The sequence below is a fragment of the Balaenoptera musculus genome, chromosome 9, assembly GCF_009873245.2.
Source record: "Balaenoptera musculus isolate JJ_BM4_2016_0621 chromosome 9, mBalMus1.pri.v3, whole genome shotgun sequence".
Lineage (NCBI taxonomy): Eukaryota > Metazoa > Chordata > Mammalia > Artiodactyla > Balaenopteridae > Balaenoptera > Balaenoptera musculus.
The window spans coordinates 29,151,819-29,169,944 of record NC_045793.1 but is presented as its reverse complement, the minus strand read 5'-3'; the positions used below and the strand labels follow the sequence as shown (position 1 = coordinate 29,169,944).

Sequence of the window (18,126 nt, the reverse complement as noted above, 5' to 3'; positions counted from 1 at the left end):
GTTCCCTTCTTAAGCTAGCAGGAGCTTCGAGCTTTGACAGCGTGTGAAGGCACACTTCACAGAGAATGTGACTTGTAAAGACTAACCCTATCTTGATGGTTCAAGGCTTCTTGGAACAGCTAACATAATGCATAGAGTAAAAGTACTCAGGTCAGTATAAACATTAGACCAACTTAACAGCTGCTGGGTGAATGGTTTCCAAAGATGTAAGTTTTTGAAAGCTATTTTTTCTTCTGAAAACATGTCTCAAAGTTTCCACACAGAACAAAACATCAACTTAGGTCTGCGTTGGAATACGCAGGAATGAGGTCTCCCCACAGGCTCTGACAGTTACAAGCCATCATTTACCTGCACAAATAATGAAGAAAGGAAGCATAATTTTGGAGCATGTGAATTATTTTCTTTTCCTGCTTGTGTGTGTGTATGCATGTGTGTGTTGACAAGTGGTCTAAAATTAAGCACACATATATGAACAAGGAAATTTCTAGGCATGCATTCCACTCAGTGAAACAAAATACTAAGCGCCCATCTCACGTAAAGCCTTACTGATCCTCAAATTTGCGCTCCCCAAAGGACAAACAGAACGGAAACCTAGATGGGGGACTTCTACTGCTGTAGTACTGACACTTTTGCTTTCAGAACAGCTTGAAGAGAAGGAAAAGGGAAGAAAACAAAGAAAAGCAAGGTAGAAGAGGAAGAGCCTGAAAAACCTGGCTGGTAGTTGAGATGTCCAGGAAGCCCCCCCCCCCCCCAGATACAGGTACAAAATCATCACTCCCCCTGGCCCCCACCAGCTGAAACTGTTCCAATGACTCGGCAGTGGAGGAGCTTATGCAAATGAGCTCAGCAGCTCTCCCTCCGAGCACACTCTCTTTTCAAATCCTTCTCTCTCCAAATTCGTGTCTGTGTAGCAGGAGGAGCTAAAATAGCAGACTGAGGCTCCTCTTTGGGGTAGAATAAGAAAGGGATACAGGAGATGGGCTTCAAGCTTCTCTCATCCCTCTTACACGGAAAGTGCTACAGAACATTCAGGCGTTGAGGCGCCCGAACCTCCAAACAGTTCCATCTTCTTAAATATGCCTTCTCCTCCATGTTTATCTCCCTTTGCCATAAACTTTATTTTTAACTCAAAAATAATGAAATGCCATCAGAAGGCTATTGGATATAAAATAGTAGAGCTTATGCATGTTAAACTTTTGGATTGGACCGATTTTGGCAATTCTTAAAGTCAAGAGTTGAGCCACTAAAGAGGCCATTTATATCCTTTTTATCGAAAGGCAGGGAAAGCCACAGACTCTAGGAGTCATCAAATTCTCCTATAATACACACCTTTTGACTGCTGTTTTCTTTCATATCTAATGTAGCCAAAAGCAGAGATGGAGGGAAGGAGAGAGAGAGAGAGAGAGAAAGTCAAAAAGGAAGAAAGAAAATATACTGTACATCTTAAATGTGTTACCCAGGGGGCAAACCCAAATAGTATAAGGGTTGCTAGATCTTTTTAATATGAGATTTTGCTACTGTAAATTTATCTGATTAGCTCTGACTTACACTAATTTTAAATCTGAAAGCTGTTGGGAACTTCCAGAGTCTGCTCTAGCTGCACAGTTGGTAGAGGTGGTCTAGGAGCACTGTGGGTGGAAATGGGGAGGTGGCCTGAGAATTCGTAGTTTACATACATATTCTGCAAAGAGAATAGTCCAGAAATGCCACATATAGATAATAGATAATTAGCTAGAAAAAGTTATTCATTAGGAGATCCAGATAGCTTCCAAAGACAAATACAAATACATACAAAGACATCAAAACAGGTAAGAACAGGATTTATCTGGAGACATTTACATTTCCTAAGCTAAAATTGATAGGTTTTTCATTTAGATTAGCAGACCAAATTTTTGTTGAAAACTTGCAAACTTTTTCTCGGCAACCATAAAAGCCTATAAATAAAATTCCTAACAGGATATTTCAAGTTGGATCAATGATTCTACAGACCAGGGTTTTGGTAATTTCCAGACCATTCTTAGACTAATTCTCTCCACATCTGCCCTCAAAAGTAAACCGTTGGTGCCTTGCTTCTCCAGTAGATGACTCCGAACTTAGATTAAGATGACCGTTGAGGAATTTTTACTTCATGGAGCCCAGGGAATTCAGATCAGGTACAGGTCTGAAATCCTTGCCCCCCTATATGTGGGTAAATATTCTCATTTCACCTGACTGTTCTCATGAGGAAACACGCAAGAAACGAAGACTAATCAAATGCCAGTGCAATCCAGCATTCTTAAAAGATTTTGGTCCTTCTGTTGTATTGGATTGTTCTGGCAACGGAAGTATTTTACTGCAATTGAGAACAAATCCCACATAAGTAGGGGCCCCCGAGTAGCTCCATTAATGTGCTTCCATCTTCAATGGATGGACCATGAGGTACAGTGGTTCTGAGAGCATATGACTGCCTAAGGCCCACGCAGTCATCTGCTTTTCTGCAGGAATGGATAACGAGGATTTCTAAACACTGGTGGTTTTCTGATCCCCACATCTGTCCCTGAGGGCCTGGCCTGAGACTGCTGACTCATTACACACAGCTGTCACAAGAGCAGATCATTCACTCACTAATCACTCCATTAAATGCTGTTCTGGGCTGTGGCCCAGAGTGCTTGCATCATTGTGTGCCACGTAAGAAAACAGGATCATAATTTAGGAGCCCAGAAGAGGCTTCACTGTGGGTAAGGAGTTGGGAAGGTTTTATCCCAGCAATGACGATGTAACAAATTTACTAGAGACTGTGGAGAGGTAATTCCCTTAAATTTAGAAAAAAAAAAAAAAATCTGCTAGGTTTACCAGTGTGGTATATATTTTTATAAGGTTCCAAATTGTGTAATAATCTAGTTTTTTCAAAAACTTTATTTGTTGCTTGCTATACAGTGGGGTCCACTGGCTCACCTCTGTATGTAATGTATTCACCACTTTGCAGTAATTCCAAAACTTGTCTCAAACACGTACAGGGAGGAAAAGCCTGTGCAATTATGTGCATATTATTTCCTGGAGATTAAAAGCAAAGTATAAAATACTTCTTTTGCATTGAAATTCTTGTTTACCACTTTTCAGGGTTGCTAATGAGTTTTACACCTGCACATTTTGAACTATATTAATTGTGTGAAAGTTGTGGGAAACTAATCGTCTCTGGTGAGAAGGTACAGGTGCAAACATAATGCACAATAGCAGATTACTCTTCAAAACCATCCACCTGTTAATGTAAAGAATCATTTGACAATGCAACAATGTTTTGTCATTTGTGCCTGTTTTTCTTTCAGAGTCCTAGAGTGAGTTGTTTCTTACAGAGGAGGATTTTTTTTTTTTTTTTAATGGGGGTAATATTTTTAAAGCAGTGACAAAAAAAATCAGTCTGCTCATTCAACAAATATTTATTACGTGCCTATCAGTATCAGGTACTGCAGTGTATGTAAAAATAAGAACAAAAGGATAAATTCAGTATTAATGGAAGAGGCAAGATGATTCTATCAACCTGATGAGAAATGGATGTGTGTATAAAGAGACCTAAGGCAATATTCCCAAGCAGACAATCAAAGGCTTACATCTGGCTATAGAAAACCAAGAGAAGGTGGTTAGGAGCCATTGATAGCCAAGCCAGCTGCCTACTCATTCAGGTAATTAGAGATAATAAATCACATCATAAGAGATCAGAGAATAATTACTGAACACTCTATAACACATATCAGCTACTTAATGTGTCTGTATGGTTGTATGCTGTGGTATTAGAAACACATCTTTTCCCCCTGAATTGCTCAAAGAATGAAAGATGTGTACACACACATAAGTTATGGCCAAATAGCTAATGTTTATCTCTGGGTTAAAAAGTATGAAATTCACAAATAGTGGGCCTTCTCATACTCTTAGCAGTTACTTAAGCCTTTCTGCTTGGATGAGAATTGTTAGCCCAGTGAAGAGTTGGTTCTCAATTTGATTCCCAGGTGTCAACTGTAAGATGTGTAAGATTTAACATATTTGTAGAGCACAAAAGCATTTGACCTATTAAAAAATATTTATTTATTTATTTAGTCAATCCTGTAGGTATAAAAGGTTTTCTTTTTTTTGAAAATTTTAGATTTTATTGTCTCATTAGATGCAATTTTTTGATAAGAACATGATTAAGATATAGTTCTTTTTTTTTTTTTTTTTTAAAGATGACTGGTTTGATCAAGAAACAAAGTGGTTCAGCAACTTGTGTTCACTGAATACCTGAACACTACAGAACAATGAACTTTGGGTGCATTAAAAATCAGTGAGAAATCCATAATCCGTGAATCCTTCTGGAGAAGGATTTTTTTTTTAATTTTTATTGGAGTATAGCTGCTTTACAATACTGTCAGTTTATACTGTGTAGCAAATTGCATCAGCTATATGTATACATACATCCCCGCTTTTTTGGATTTCCTTCTCATTTAAGTCATTAGTTATCTATTTTCCTTCTCATTTAGGTCATTAGTTACCTATTTTATACATAGTATCAATAGTGTATATACATCAATCCCAATCTCCCAATTCATCCCACCACCACTACCCCCCGCTTCCCCCTTGGTATCCATACGTTTGTTCCCTACGTCTGTGTCTCTATTTCTGCTTTGTAAATAAGATCGTCTATAACCATTTTTTCAGATTCCACATATATGTGTTAATATATGATATTTGTTTTTCTCTTTCTGACTTACTTCACTCTGTATGACTGTCTCTAGGTCCATCCATGTCTCTACAAATGACCCAATTTTGTTCCTTTTTATGGCTAAGTAATATTCCATTGTATATATGTAGCACATCTTCTTTATCCATTCCTCTGTTGATGGACATTTAGGTTGCTTCCATGTCCTGGCTACTGTAAACAGTGCTGCAATGAACACTGGGGTACATGACTCTTTTTGAATTATGGTTTTCCCTGGGTATATGCCCAGTAGTGGGATTGCTGGGTCATATGGTAGTTCTATTTTTAGTTTTTTTAAGGAAGCTCCATACTGTTCTCCATAGTGGCTGTATCAATTTACATTCCCACCAACAATGCATGAGGGTTCCCTTTTCTCCACACCCTCTCCAGCATTTATTGTTTGTAGATTTTTTGATGATGGCCATTCTGACTGGTGTGAGGTGATACCTCATTGTAGTTTTGATTTGCATTTCTCTAATGACTAGTGACGTTGAGCATTTTTTCATATGTTTGTTGGCAATCTGTATGTCTTCTTTGGAGAAATGTCTATTTAGGTCTTCTGCCCATATTTTGATTGGGTTGTTTGTTTTTTAGATATTGAGCTGCATGAGCTGTTTGTATATTTTGGAGAGTAATCCTTTGTCAGTTGCTTCATTTGCAAATATTTTCTCCCATACTGAGGGTTGTCTTTTCATCTTGTTTATGGTTTCCTTTGCTGTGCAAAAGCTTTTAAGTTTCATTAGGTCTCATTTGTTTATTTCTAAAAGGTTTTCAAACTGTGTTCCTCCTGAGGTTCTGGGTAGTACCTCAAGAAAACCTTGTGCCAGGGAGGAAGAAGGCTCCTGACACAGGCCTGCCTCTTCCCTGCCTCTGATGATGGTTACATCCCACACCATGAGTGGGAGGAAAGGCTGTTATCATGGTGGGCACGTCCCTCACTGAAATCCACATCTGGGTTCTTCTGTATGAAGTGACCTTAAGAGTTGCCTCCTGGCCCTCAAATTTAGAGGTTACCCTCATATATGCTATATGTCATCTAAAGCCCCAAACTCTAAATTCTTCTAGTATTAATGAAAGTATATACTACAGATATACGCATCTTGAAAATGTTAACAAACACTCTGCTTCTGAATTTATTTAGAATTTAAAGGAGGGTGAATTCATTTGGTTTTAAATAATCTTATCTTTAAAAGTTTAAAAGTAGTTTGTTGATTCTGCAGCTTAACAGGGAAGAAACATTGCCCTTGACGCTATTTAAGGTATAAGTATCTACATGTGTTTTACTGAGTCATTGGGTATTGCTATGTAGTGTTATACACAGAAACCAAAAACCTGAAAATGGAATTAATTATATTATTTTAATTTGAAAAGATGAAAATAAACAATGTACACGTACAAAAATAATAATGAAAATGTGCTTTTTTTAAAAAAAAGAAACTTACCCACTGACTACCAAACTGGATCATGCCATGGGGGGAAAAGAAAAGACGATGAAGGAGAACATAAGGGAAAAATAAAGAAATGATGAAAAAGTAATTACCATGGGAAAAGATGCAATAAAACGTCAACTTAAACAGATAATCTAAGAAAAAGAGATCCATTTCACCCAGTCACCACTCTCAACAAAAATAAATCATGGGGTAAAATAAACTGTATTTCTGAGTATAGAATCAAACAAAATAGAAATCAAATTGAAACAATGGGGTATTTATTGAAAAAAGCAAAGCTTAATCCTTAAGTACAGAAAAGAAATGGAAACTTTTGTGTAAATAAAATATTTCATGCGCTATTTTCTGTGGCCTGTTTTTTTGTAAGCAAACTCTGGATACTCTATATTTGTATAAACAAAGTAAGTAGCTTTCTAGCTTTCTCATTTGCTTGTGAAAAGCAAGGTTTATGTAAATACACAACACCTAAGCCGTTAAAAGGTATATCTGAAATTCAATGGCCACTTGTAAAATTTTGGGCAGTCTTTATATTAAAAAGAAGAAATTGACAAGAGCAAAGGATAAAGGGGCATTCCATTATTATAGTAAAGATCAGGGACTTCCCTGGTGGCACAGTGGTTAACAGTCTGCCTGCTGATGCAGGGGACACGGGTTCGAGCCCTGGCCCAGGAAGATCCCACGTGCCGCGGATCAACTAAGCCCGTGTGCCACAGCTGCTGAGCCTGCACTCTAGAGCCCGCGAGCCACAACTACTGAGCCCGTGAGCCACAACTACTGAGCCCATGTGCCACAACTACTGAGCCCACGTGCCACAACTACTGAAGCCCACGTGCCTAGAGCCCGTGCTCCGCAGCAGGAGAAGCCACCACAATGGGAAGCCCATGCACCACAATGAAGAGTAGTCCCTGCTCGCCGCAACTAGAGAAAGCCCGCGCGCAGCAACGAAAACCCAATGCAGCCAAAAAAATAAATTAAATAAAAAATAAATAAATTTAAAAAAAGATCAAACACTTGTATGGGGGAACTTGGTCTTTTTAATCTAGTCAAGTGAGAGACTTCTGGAAACAGCATCCTCCTCCACCAGGGCACCCAGTGCTGCATTTCCACATGGGACATTCAGTCCACTTACCTCCTGTCCTCCATCCAGGGCACAGAGTTTGGTGCTTTGCTTTTTGGCATCAACTAATACATTAAACATTGTACACACAGAGGCTGGGATGCGCAAGTCAGTTGTTTTGCTTGCCTTTTGCAGCTTGAGTTCGAATGCAGTTCTTGTTCTATTCATTAAAACAAGAATTTAGAGTAAGAAATTCTGACATATGTCCCACCTGTTTTGTAAAAGTGAAATCAAAACTACAAGATGCTAATTTAAAACATGCAAATATGGGGTGTGGCATTGCCTGGGAGCTAGGAGGTAGGATGCTCTTCTTTTCAGGTGTCTTGTACGAAAGATCAGACTGTGGTATTTTATATTAAACATAGCTTTTGCAGTTGCTCAGACAATATTTCTACCCAGATGAAGCTATTTGTTACATCTAGTGTGTACTTTTAATGGAAAAACTTCATAGTTGTGCTTAACTGTCTGAATGAATATCCAAGTAGAAAAATCACCTGCTTCTCTATGTTAAAGCAGAACAAATCTTCTGTGTGAGTGTTTACCACATCAAAAAAAGGACAAGTCTAGAAAACACTAAAACACCATAATCAGTGTGCAATGGAGAATGTGTAATTCTTTTATGTCATTTAGTTTCTCTTTCAAATACCTGAAGTTGCATTTAGGTTTTTTAAAGAAACTGCATAACAGGTAGTCTGGAAATGGTTTTGCTGAAGTATCCAAAGAGTATCCATAGATTTGATACATCAGAATCACAGATGACGAACATGATTTTTTTTAAACATTAAATAATCTAATTCATGGCCTTGCTTTACACAGCCATTAAACATTATTCTAAAGACAGGATTTTTCTCGCTTTAAAGAATTCAGGATTATTCAATTGCTCCAACCGGAAGTTGTTATTCCCGTATGCTGCCCTCACTGTTCTCGCACATATTGTGAACAAGGGCAATGGGGAAAACAATGCTAATTAGGATGCAATGCTGATTTTGTAAAAAGTATTAAAGAAAAGGAAAGCACATGTGGAAGAATCCAAAGCCTCATAACTTATTTCTGGTTAAGTTCTGAAAGAATGTAAATAGATACTTGGAACTCATCCGATGTGGATAGAGAATACCAGAAAGACAGAACAATTGATGGCAATGATCGTCCACAGAGTCTGCCATGTCATTTCACAGCACACAGACACAGTAAGTAATGCATAAAGTACTTAACAGATCTCCTCCACATGTCTCAGGAAGTATTGCTTTGCGAATTTAATGCACAGTATTCCCAGAGAGATAATAAGTACAACAGAAAGGATTAATACAGTATAGGTGCTACTGATGAGGGTAATGGTTAGGAGACCCGAGAAAAAGTAGCAGGCCAATTTTATCAATTACATGGGTCCCCAGAATTCAGGTCAAAGGACCTAATGTCCTTGAAATTTTGGAAAAGTGGTACATGTTGAAACCTTCCTTGTGACAATTATACAGCAGATACTTGGTGAAAAGTGGTATTTTGGGAGTTGGCAGAGTAAGCAGCAACTTGAAAATACATGTCTACCTTTTGACACAGGCCTCTATCATATCACTGGCCATTAGTTTAAGTCTTTGCTCTAAGTGATGGGCAAATTCTTGTTCTGGCCAGTGAAGATCAAACACAAACATTTGCAGTGCGTCAAGTTTCCAAAAAAGGTCTTCTGATGTTGCTGAGCCATTGCTAGAAGAAAAAGGAAAAATGAAGAACATTGTGAACTTCCACTGTTAGCTGCATGGGTCACCAATACATTGTTTCTTCTTTTCTGTATCACTTGCCATCAATACATTGTTTCTTCTTTTCTGTATCACTTGCCATCAGTGAAAAAATACTATGTAAGACCCCTAGTGATCAATATTTTCTTTGTTCAACCTTCGAATTTTCCCCTTTCACTTCTTCTTAATGAATAAGGCAAGGCAAGGAGAACAAAATAGAAATAGAGTAGTAGGGTTTCATTAAAAAAGGGTAAAATGAATAATGATTCTTTACTAAGGAAATCAAATTATATACATAGGAACAAACATGTTAAATTGTTCTTTACCAATCTCTAGGATAAAGATAAAATACACATTTCCTCCTAGAAATTCAGAAAAGTATGTTTTATGCAAGAAAATTCAGATGACAGCAACTAGCAGCTTTATTTAACTCATGCATATGCGTCTCTGTCATCATGATGGCTTCTGTGTATCTATAGGTATGTAGCCTCCAGGGCCTTAAATTTCTCAGTTACAGGTAAAGGTGAAACAGGTACTGGGAATGAAGTAACAGGCTGGGTAGGGAAGCAAATCTTACTTTTACTTTGAAATGCTTTGTGCCTTTTCCCGTTCATAATCAAACCTAACTTAGTACCAGGTACGGTCTAACAGAGAAAAGATATTCAAGGTGCTCTCAAGTGGGAGCACCGCCATGTATTTCAGGTCCTTCCATCTATCTCACCATGGAGCCGAGGTCTGCTATGCACTCACTACTATGGTAACGTTACTCTAGGGGCCATGTTTTCACACCATGCGAGAAGGTAATTTGTGTCAGAGTATATCATATTTGAGTAAAGGATAATATTATTACTTTTCATTAAGCAAGTATACAGCCCAATAGGAAAATAGATGATTTGAAAATAAAATATTCCTATGTATACTGAAACTTAATTGTAAAAGAGAACAAAAGAAGAAGAAAAAAACAAAAACTGCTGTATGATTCATTTCTGCTTAGCTTTCCAACGTTTTAACATATACTAACCTAAAATTTATATTTTAGGTTTGTAAAAGAAAAATATTAAAATGAAATAAACTAACTTATCACAAGGGCATGGTGGAAAAATTTTATAAAAAAGAAAATTCTTTTAAATAACCACATTGTTTAGCTAAATATATCTTAATTAGCCAGCGTAAAAACAATCACCTCCTGCTCTGGCTAATTAAAAGCTTATTTCTGCCCCGCAGCGCCCAGCATCTTCGCTCCATCACCAATCTACTGTGCTTTCCTCCTCCCGTTTTGCCAGTAATTCCTCATGATCTCCTCATCTAGCCAAGATGTCCTCAGAGTTAAATTCTCAAGGGAATGATCACAGCAAAGCAGTGAACATTACCCATAGCACTTCCCTCGCTTAATATCTCCAAACCTTAATATTCAGTGCCCCAAATGTATCATTAAACAAAAGAACCAGACATACCGTGCTGACATTGCTGTAAAAAATGTTTGAGAAAACACTATAGTCAATTCTCCATTTTGCCATTTATATAATAAAAAGTAAGAGAAAAAAATCCTGAAGCAAAATCCTCCTGTACATCTGTAGTGTACAATTTAGTAGATAGAGGAACTATGTTTTAAGAGTAATTGAATATAATTGTCAAAGAAGCAAATCTACTTCTTATAATTTTTTACAACAAAACAACAGCAACAAAAGCCACCATTAAAACAAACCCCCAAATAGTAAAGGTAGAATTCTATTAAAAATGGACTTTCTCATCATATGTGACAATTAGATCTTTATAGAGAATATGGATATATGTTTTTTCTGTTCTTTGATGTTATGGTAAGATTCTGAATGATACATGTGCTTAATTGGGAATGTAATTAAGATAACAAGAGTTTGTTATAATTAAATAGATGAAAAAATGTAAACAGGTTTTCTCTCAAGCTGGCATGTATAACCTGCAATTTATTCAGAGCTTTTTCATTTCAAAATTATTTCTAATCAGTGACCTATCCCTAAAAGTATTAGTAACAGATTAAAGAATTCAAATGTGAAAAATGGAATCTGAGATAATTTTCTCAAAATGCCAGCAGTAAACTTACTTGACTGGCATTCACTTCTAGAGCGAAAAAACCCAGAATGAAGATTTTATATACAGCGAGAGATTTGGAGGAGCACCTCTTAAGGTGATTTACACATTAGTATGTAGAGATGTATCTTCAGACTCATGGATAGTTTAGTATTATTTCTCTTTACTTTATCAGTAGTTGTATTTTTAACTCCTTATATATGTGAAATGGGATTTTTTTCTTGCTATTTAATGCTTTATAAGAAAAGTTAAAAAAAACTTTGCAATGACATCAGAACATTATCAGTAATTCTGGCCACCTTGACACAAAGCCTAGTGTTGATAACCTTGGCAAGTAAAGATAATGGTAACTAACTTGGAAAACATATTTTTTTATTTGCCCAGAATGATGAAAATAGAAGCACTTTATTTACAAAGTCACAATTTTTTATAAAGACAGGACATTCCTGTCCTGAGACAGGTTATTTTTAAAAAGGGGCTCCTAATAATGAGATTTAGGGCTCACATATATCTCAAAGCTAATAGAGTAATTACAAAAAAACCCCCACTAAATTTCACAAGGCAGTGCCCAAAATAGTGTTCTTCATTAAAATCAAGGATGTTAAACAGATGGGAAATGAGGATGAAGAGGAGTTAAATTAGAAAACCATGTAAAGAAGTACAAAAAAAAATCATAAACTTAGAAAGGTTCACTACACTTCCTAGATAACTGAGGACACACAGACACCACTTGTAAAGCCCAAAGCATTTGCTTGTAAGAAAAAGATTCACATGTAACCTAATATCTTAATAATTATTATGAGTATAGTGTTGATGGTTAATTTGGAGAAAAACTGCCAAACTATTTTGCAAGTTATCATTCTCTTCCTTGGTCTTTGTTTCTCTCTTTTTTTTGATTATATGCAGATGAGACTGGAAATAGATTTGACACGTGGTGATGGCATAGGTTTTGGATGTTGGACAAGTTTTTAATCAGTATATTCTCTTGAAGCAAAATATATTAATAATCGGAGTGAGAGCTTTGGAGTCAAGCAAACCTGGGTTCAAATCTTGTCTTTGTCATTTGCTTACTGTGAGACACTGGTAAGTTTTGCCTTTTGACTTCTTTGTGACTTAGTTTCCTTAACTGTAAAATAGGGAAAGTGACATTTACCTCACAGGGTTGTTACAAAGCTTAACCGAGATAAAGAATTTGGCACTTTATACAACAAATTCTCTATAAATGGTAGGTAATTTTCTTCTTATAATTATTATTCTTTCTAGCTGACTTCATGAGAGACCTTGTGCAAAGCATGGGCTGTTATTGAGTTCATTTGATTGCTGTGAGGCTCATACTTTTGAAAACCATACAGTTATGAGTAATAATGATGATTGAGGATAATGTAATAATAATTATAGTAATAACAATCATAATGTAGAATAGGAGTGGTTATCACCTATCGAGACCCTATGCTGTGCCAGGCACATTTCACAGTTTTTTAAAAAATCCTCACAAAAAACGTCTTTAAGTTAGGTGTCATAACCATTTTAGAGCTGAGGAAACTGAGGCAAAGGAAGACTTAACGATGAATAAGCTAGGATCTAAATGTGGGGCTGATCGATTTCAAAGCCCATGTCCTTTTCACTTGAATGACTCTTGGTTACTGAATCTGCAATAGGTAGGCTCATCACAATGTGGAGTTAATAAATATGGTTTGTAATGATATAAAGATTACTTAAAAATAACAAGGTGCATCAAATGATATATGAAAGGACAAAAGAAGAACTTGTTGGTACTGAGAAACAAAGGACAACCCGTTCTCTGCAACCTGCATTATTGTTTCTTTAAAGGTGAGACTAAGATTAAAGCAGAAAAAGATTATGTTCTTGAAACTGTTCTTACAAAGGTTTTTCTACATATACAAGATAAATCAAGTGGCAGTAACAAAGCTGGAGCCAACTAAGGATTCTGGACATACATACCTACCGTTACCCACACTGCTTGTCTGAATATGGAGAACTCTGGTTATACCACTTAGACTAGAGTCTACAACCTGGGTCACAAAATGACCCTTGCCCCACAGATTACATATGAATGACATCAAACCAGTGAGTTTTTAAAAAAATCTATATTATTTATCATTGATATGCTAAGCTTAGCTTAATAGCTTCAAAAACTCAAAACAAATAAAACCAAACATAGTATTCCTCAACCAATGATGATAAATGCCATGCAATCTAAACACATCTGCACAGAATACAGCCCAGGCCATGCACCAGCTAACACACCACCAGGAAATAAGTGAGGGATACACACGTGGACTCATATAAAGAAGCCATCCACGAAGGAGTAGAAAAGCTAGGAATCTGTGGAAGATTAAGAGGCAGACTTGGAACTTTTGGAAGAGCTACATTGGGAAGACTGTTGGCGATATTCCTGTAAAGAAACAAACAACGTGGGAAGGGACCACCATAAGCAATAACTACAGATGGCCACGTGTAAAGTCATAAGGTCAGGACAGAAGAGACAGGGGCTCTGTGGACACTAGGCAAGATACCTACTTGACAGGCTGCCATGTCTCTTGCTCAAAACCTCTGTGAATTGACTGGGCGATGGAGGACTCCATGAGATCCACGTAGCGGACAACCAAGGGCACAAAGATTTCTTGCAAGTGTTTATGAAATTTTCCATTACATAGAAGTGCTGAAATAGTCAAGCAGAAACAGTGTTTGTCAGAGGGATAATATCAGGCATCTGGAAAATATGGACGAAAAACTTTTCTGGAAAGAGTCTGACACAGAACCAATAAAATACAGAGGTCTGGCTCCTCATATTGGATATCGTGTCATGAAAATTGATCAAGAAGTACAATTGACCTCCTATATATGGCTGTCAAAACCACAGATAGATTATATCTCTATAAAATGTTCCTGCCAGGTGGTATGGTTTTATTTTCTAAGAGATTTAGCACACGAGGCATTTGACCACTTGCTGGAGATTCAAGGGAGCTGCCGAATTCTCTGAAGGTCTTGACACGTGTAAATACAGCAATTAAACAGAGTTAGAATACCTGTGGTACGCTGTGTATCACAGAAGAGCTAAACCTGTTCAATTCTAAGAGATAAGTTTGATTGCTTCTAAGAGATACACTAGTTTAATTCAGCAGGAGGGTGACTGTGGCCTTGGGAATGTCTATTCTGCTTCATGAACTTTTTAGTTATTTGTGGATTTTCTTCTTAGGCATTTACTTTTTCACATGGGTATTTAAAAAGTCAGCATATCACATGCATTTTTTAGTTGCCCATTAGTCTTCACTGAATTGTGATATAGGACATCCAAGCTGAAGCCGTTGCAGAAGTCTAAGAATTTGCACTACTAGGACAGCACTGCTGGACAAGATGCACTTACCTCCACTAAAAGATGGCTGCTTTCTATGCACAGGTCATAGTTTTATTAGAACACAGGTCAGTGCTGTAGACTGAATGTGTCTCTCCCAAATTCATATGTTGAAATCCTAACTCCCAGTATGATGGTATTAGGAGATGGGATCTTTGGGAGGTGATCAAGTCTAGGGCAGAGCCCTCAAGAACAGGATTAGGATCCTTATCAAAGAGACCCCAGAGACATTCCCTTGACCCTTTCACCCTGTGAAGATACAGTGAGAAGATGGTTGTCTGTGACCCAGGAAATCTAGCTCTCCCCAGACACTGAATCTGCTAGTGCTTTGATCTTAGACTTCCCAGCCTCCAGAACTCTAAGAAATAAATTTCTGTTATTTATAAGCCACACAGTCTATGGTATTCTATTGTTGTAGCCCGAACTAACACAGTATGTGTCTAAGTTGCACCATGAAAGGATAGAGAATCTTTAGGAAAATACTAAGTAATGCTAAGTAACTGTCAACAAAGAATTCGTAATTTTTTAGATGACGGTACATATTTCTCAAGCGAACATCCTAAACCCAGTTGTGATTTCTTCTAATAACCTTCAAAGTGAAAACGTGTTCATTTAAAAATATACTCTGTGGTTAGGAAAGGTATTTCTTAAGAGATGGTATTTTAATTGAGCCGAAATGATAGGGGAGTCCTCTGTGGAAGATCTAGAGGGAAGGTTTCCAGGTATAGGGGACGGCTAGCACCAATGTTTTAAGAAAGGAATGAGTTGGTGTGTTTCTAGAAAAACGAGAAAGCCAATGTGGCAGAAGTTGAGTGAGGGAGGGGGAAGAATAGTCCAAGGTGATGTCTAGATGGTAGGACATTGTGAAAAGGATGGATTTTACTGGGGCAATGGGACACATTATTATTTTTATTATTACTAAGAGAGGAGTGACTTGATATGGTCTCTCTGGCTACTGTGTGGAAATAGAGTACGTGGTGCAGGGTGAAAGCAGAGAAGGAGGGTAGTACTCAGTTCTTTTCTGCAACAGACCAGCTAAAAGATGATGATGATGATGATGGTGGTGGTGGTGGTGGTGGCCTGGATGAGAACGGCCGAGGTGGGAGATGGGGAAAAGCCTCTCAGTAATCCCATTCACTTTTCCTTTTTCCCAGCATGATGAATATGGTTAACAATAGCATACTACATACTTGAACATGGTCAAGAGATTAGATCTCAAATGTTCTTACCACTGCCCCCCAAAAATAACTGTAGGCATGTGAAGTGAAGGATCTGTCAACTAACCTTATTGCATTAAACTTTGATATACATAAGTATATCAAATCACTACAGTGCACACCTTGAACTTACACAATGTTATATGTCAATTATATCTCAACACTTCTATGGATTTGAATAGCTGTATATGCTCATAGTTACTAAATTTAATTACCAGCACACTTTAATAGTACTGTCTTCATAAAATATTCAGCTAAGTATGCCAATTTCCACATAATCTTCCTCAAAACCTAAATAGTGTTTTAAAACTTGGGCAAAGAATGTGACACTCATCATGGTGGCACGAATATGAAAATGCTCACTATATATTACTTTAATTTAGTGATTCTAAAATTTGTCAGAGGCTGGAAAACTACAGACACAAGAAAGTGGAGTAGGGAGTTATTCTAAGTACGGAAGGAAATACAATACTTTTTTTTTCTATCTCTGATATATTTTAGCATTTTTTTGTAGTAAAATAATCTTTTCTGGCTTATCTATATGCTAAAAGATTTCCCATTAAAGTGAGAATGATAATCATATTTAATGATAAATGTCTTATTGAGGAGACTAATATTATCTTAATGATGTTTTCATTAGCACGAAAGGAGCTTTATTTATTCTTAGAGATTCAGTCATAAAGCTAGAAGGTACTACAGATCATGTAATTCAGTTCCTTTTACCAAATGTCACTTAAATAGGGATACTAAACATTAAGGATGAAGTACTTTTACTCATCTAAATCATTGTGGTACCCAAACTGAATTTATTGGATCTCTACTTCAGAACCTTCCTCCATCTCCTCCTCCTCTTCATGAGCATTTTTGGAGTGTCAAATATTGTACTAAGTCCTTTATATGCATTCGCATTTAATCATCAGAAAAACCCTGTGAGGGAAGCACTATTATTTTTTTCAATCTTATCAACAAGGAAATTGAGGCACAGACAATTTAGGACACTTGGCCAAGTCATTTAGTCATTAGACAGTAGAACAAGGATTTGATACCAGAGCCCCCTCTTAACTTCCATAGATTATAATACTATCCTCCTTCAATTTTAGTTACTGTAAGCTGTTATCTGTCTATCTATTCATTCATACATCTGTTCCACCTACCATCATCACATTAGCAACTTTTAAGACGTAGACTTTTAAGATGTAGAAATGTAGCAAACTCTTCTAGATTAAAAAAAAAAAAAGTCTTGCAAATGACAAACACGCTACACCATATCTTAGATGAATTATATGTTTTTGGAATTAGAATTTTTAAAAACTCAGTTACAACATGAAAAAGTGAAAAGGTTACCAAAACGATTCTATTCAATGAACTGAAAAGTAAACTAAACTCAGGGAACATGATTCCTCCAGCTCTGCTCTTTCTCAAGATTATTTTGGATATTTGGGGTCTTTCAGCAATTTCACTCTTGTGTATATATCCAAAAAAACAAGAACACTAATTCAAAAAGATACATGCACCCCAATGTTTATAGCAGCATTATTTACAATTGCCAAGATACGGAAGCAACCTAAGTGTCCATCAACAGATGAATGGAGAAAGAAGATGTGGTATACGTATACAATGGAATACTACTCAGCCATTAAAAAAAGAAAGAAAAGAAATTTTACCATCTGCAGTAACGTGGATGGACTTGGAAGGCATTATGCTAAGGGAGATAAGTCAGACAGAGAAAGGCAAATACTGTATAATATCACTTATATGTGGAATATAAAAAATATAATAAACCAGTGAATAAAACAAAAAAGAGCCAGTGGGAAGGGGGAAGGGGACTAAGGGGTATAAACTATTAGGTATAAAATAAGCTCCAAGGATATACTGTACAACACAAGGAATATAGCCAATATTTTACAATAACTATAAATGGAGTATAACCTTTACAAATTGTGAATCACTATATTGTACACCTGTAACTTATATAATATTATACATCAACTATATTTCAATAAAAAAGCGAACACTGTGAAAATATTCAATGTGCTTATAATACGCATTGAAAGCTGGATAATTTTACATTGCTATACAGCTAGACTGTGTGCCTAAGCCTTAATTTATACGGCTTACTAATAAAAAGTATAAAGAACCTTAGGCTCTGCATCTTGATAGGTACTGTTAAATACTGTCATTATTTTTAAGTACACCAAAGCCAAAACACATGCTAATGTTAACAAATCATTACCTCTGCAAATGAGCATTCTACCTGAGCAGTTCAAATGCTACTTTATTATACATTTAGAGATTAGGTATGTTGGCTATTAAGCCGTACTTACTTTCTTAAGATGAAGAAGCACATAAGGAGAATCACACTCAGTTATTATTAAATGTTATAATGATTCTAAGACTAAGTAGCAGTTGACTCAAATGTATTTCTAGCAAGAGCTCTCTTTTTTGATATCCTTGATAAGCACC

At 36.7% G+C, this 18,126-nt stretch overlaps 1 protein-coding gene across 24 annotated transcripts in view; it reads right to left on the bottom strand.

Moving 5' to 3' along the window:
• The window catches only part of CADPS2 (calcium dependent secretion activator 2), a 539,668-nt gene that overhangs the window by 59,879 nt on the left and 461,663 nt on the right, over positions 1 to 18,126 (bottom strand). For 9 of the 24 annotated variants that reach the window (XM_036862873.1, XM_036862885.1, XM_036862874.1 and 6 more), the window contains 5 exons: positions 13,612 to 13,753; positions 13,367 to 13,486; positions 8,816 to 8,971; positions 7,286 to 7,433; positions 6,151 to 6,165 (listed from right to left, as the gene is read on the bottom strand). In XM_036862873.1, coding sequence (XP_036718768.1) covers positions 6,151 to 6,165; positions 7,286 to 7,433; positions 8,816 to 8,971; positions 13,367 to 13,486; positions 13,612 to 13,753 — 581 coding nt within the window. The remainder of the gene's footprint in view (positions 1 to 6,150; positions 6,166 to 7,285; positions 7,434 to 8,815; positions 8,972 to 13,366; positions 13,487 to 13,611; positions 13,754 to 18,126) is intronic. The other 15 variants (XM_036862883.1, XM_036862884.1, XM_036862877.1 and 12 more) reach the window with 3 other exon arrangements.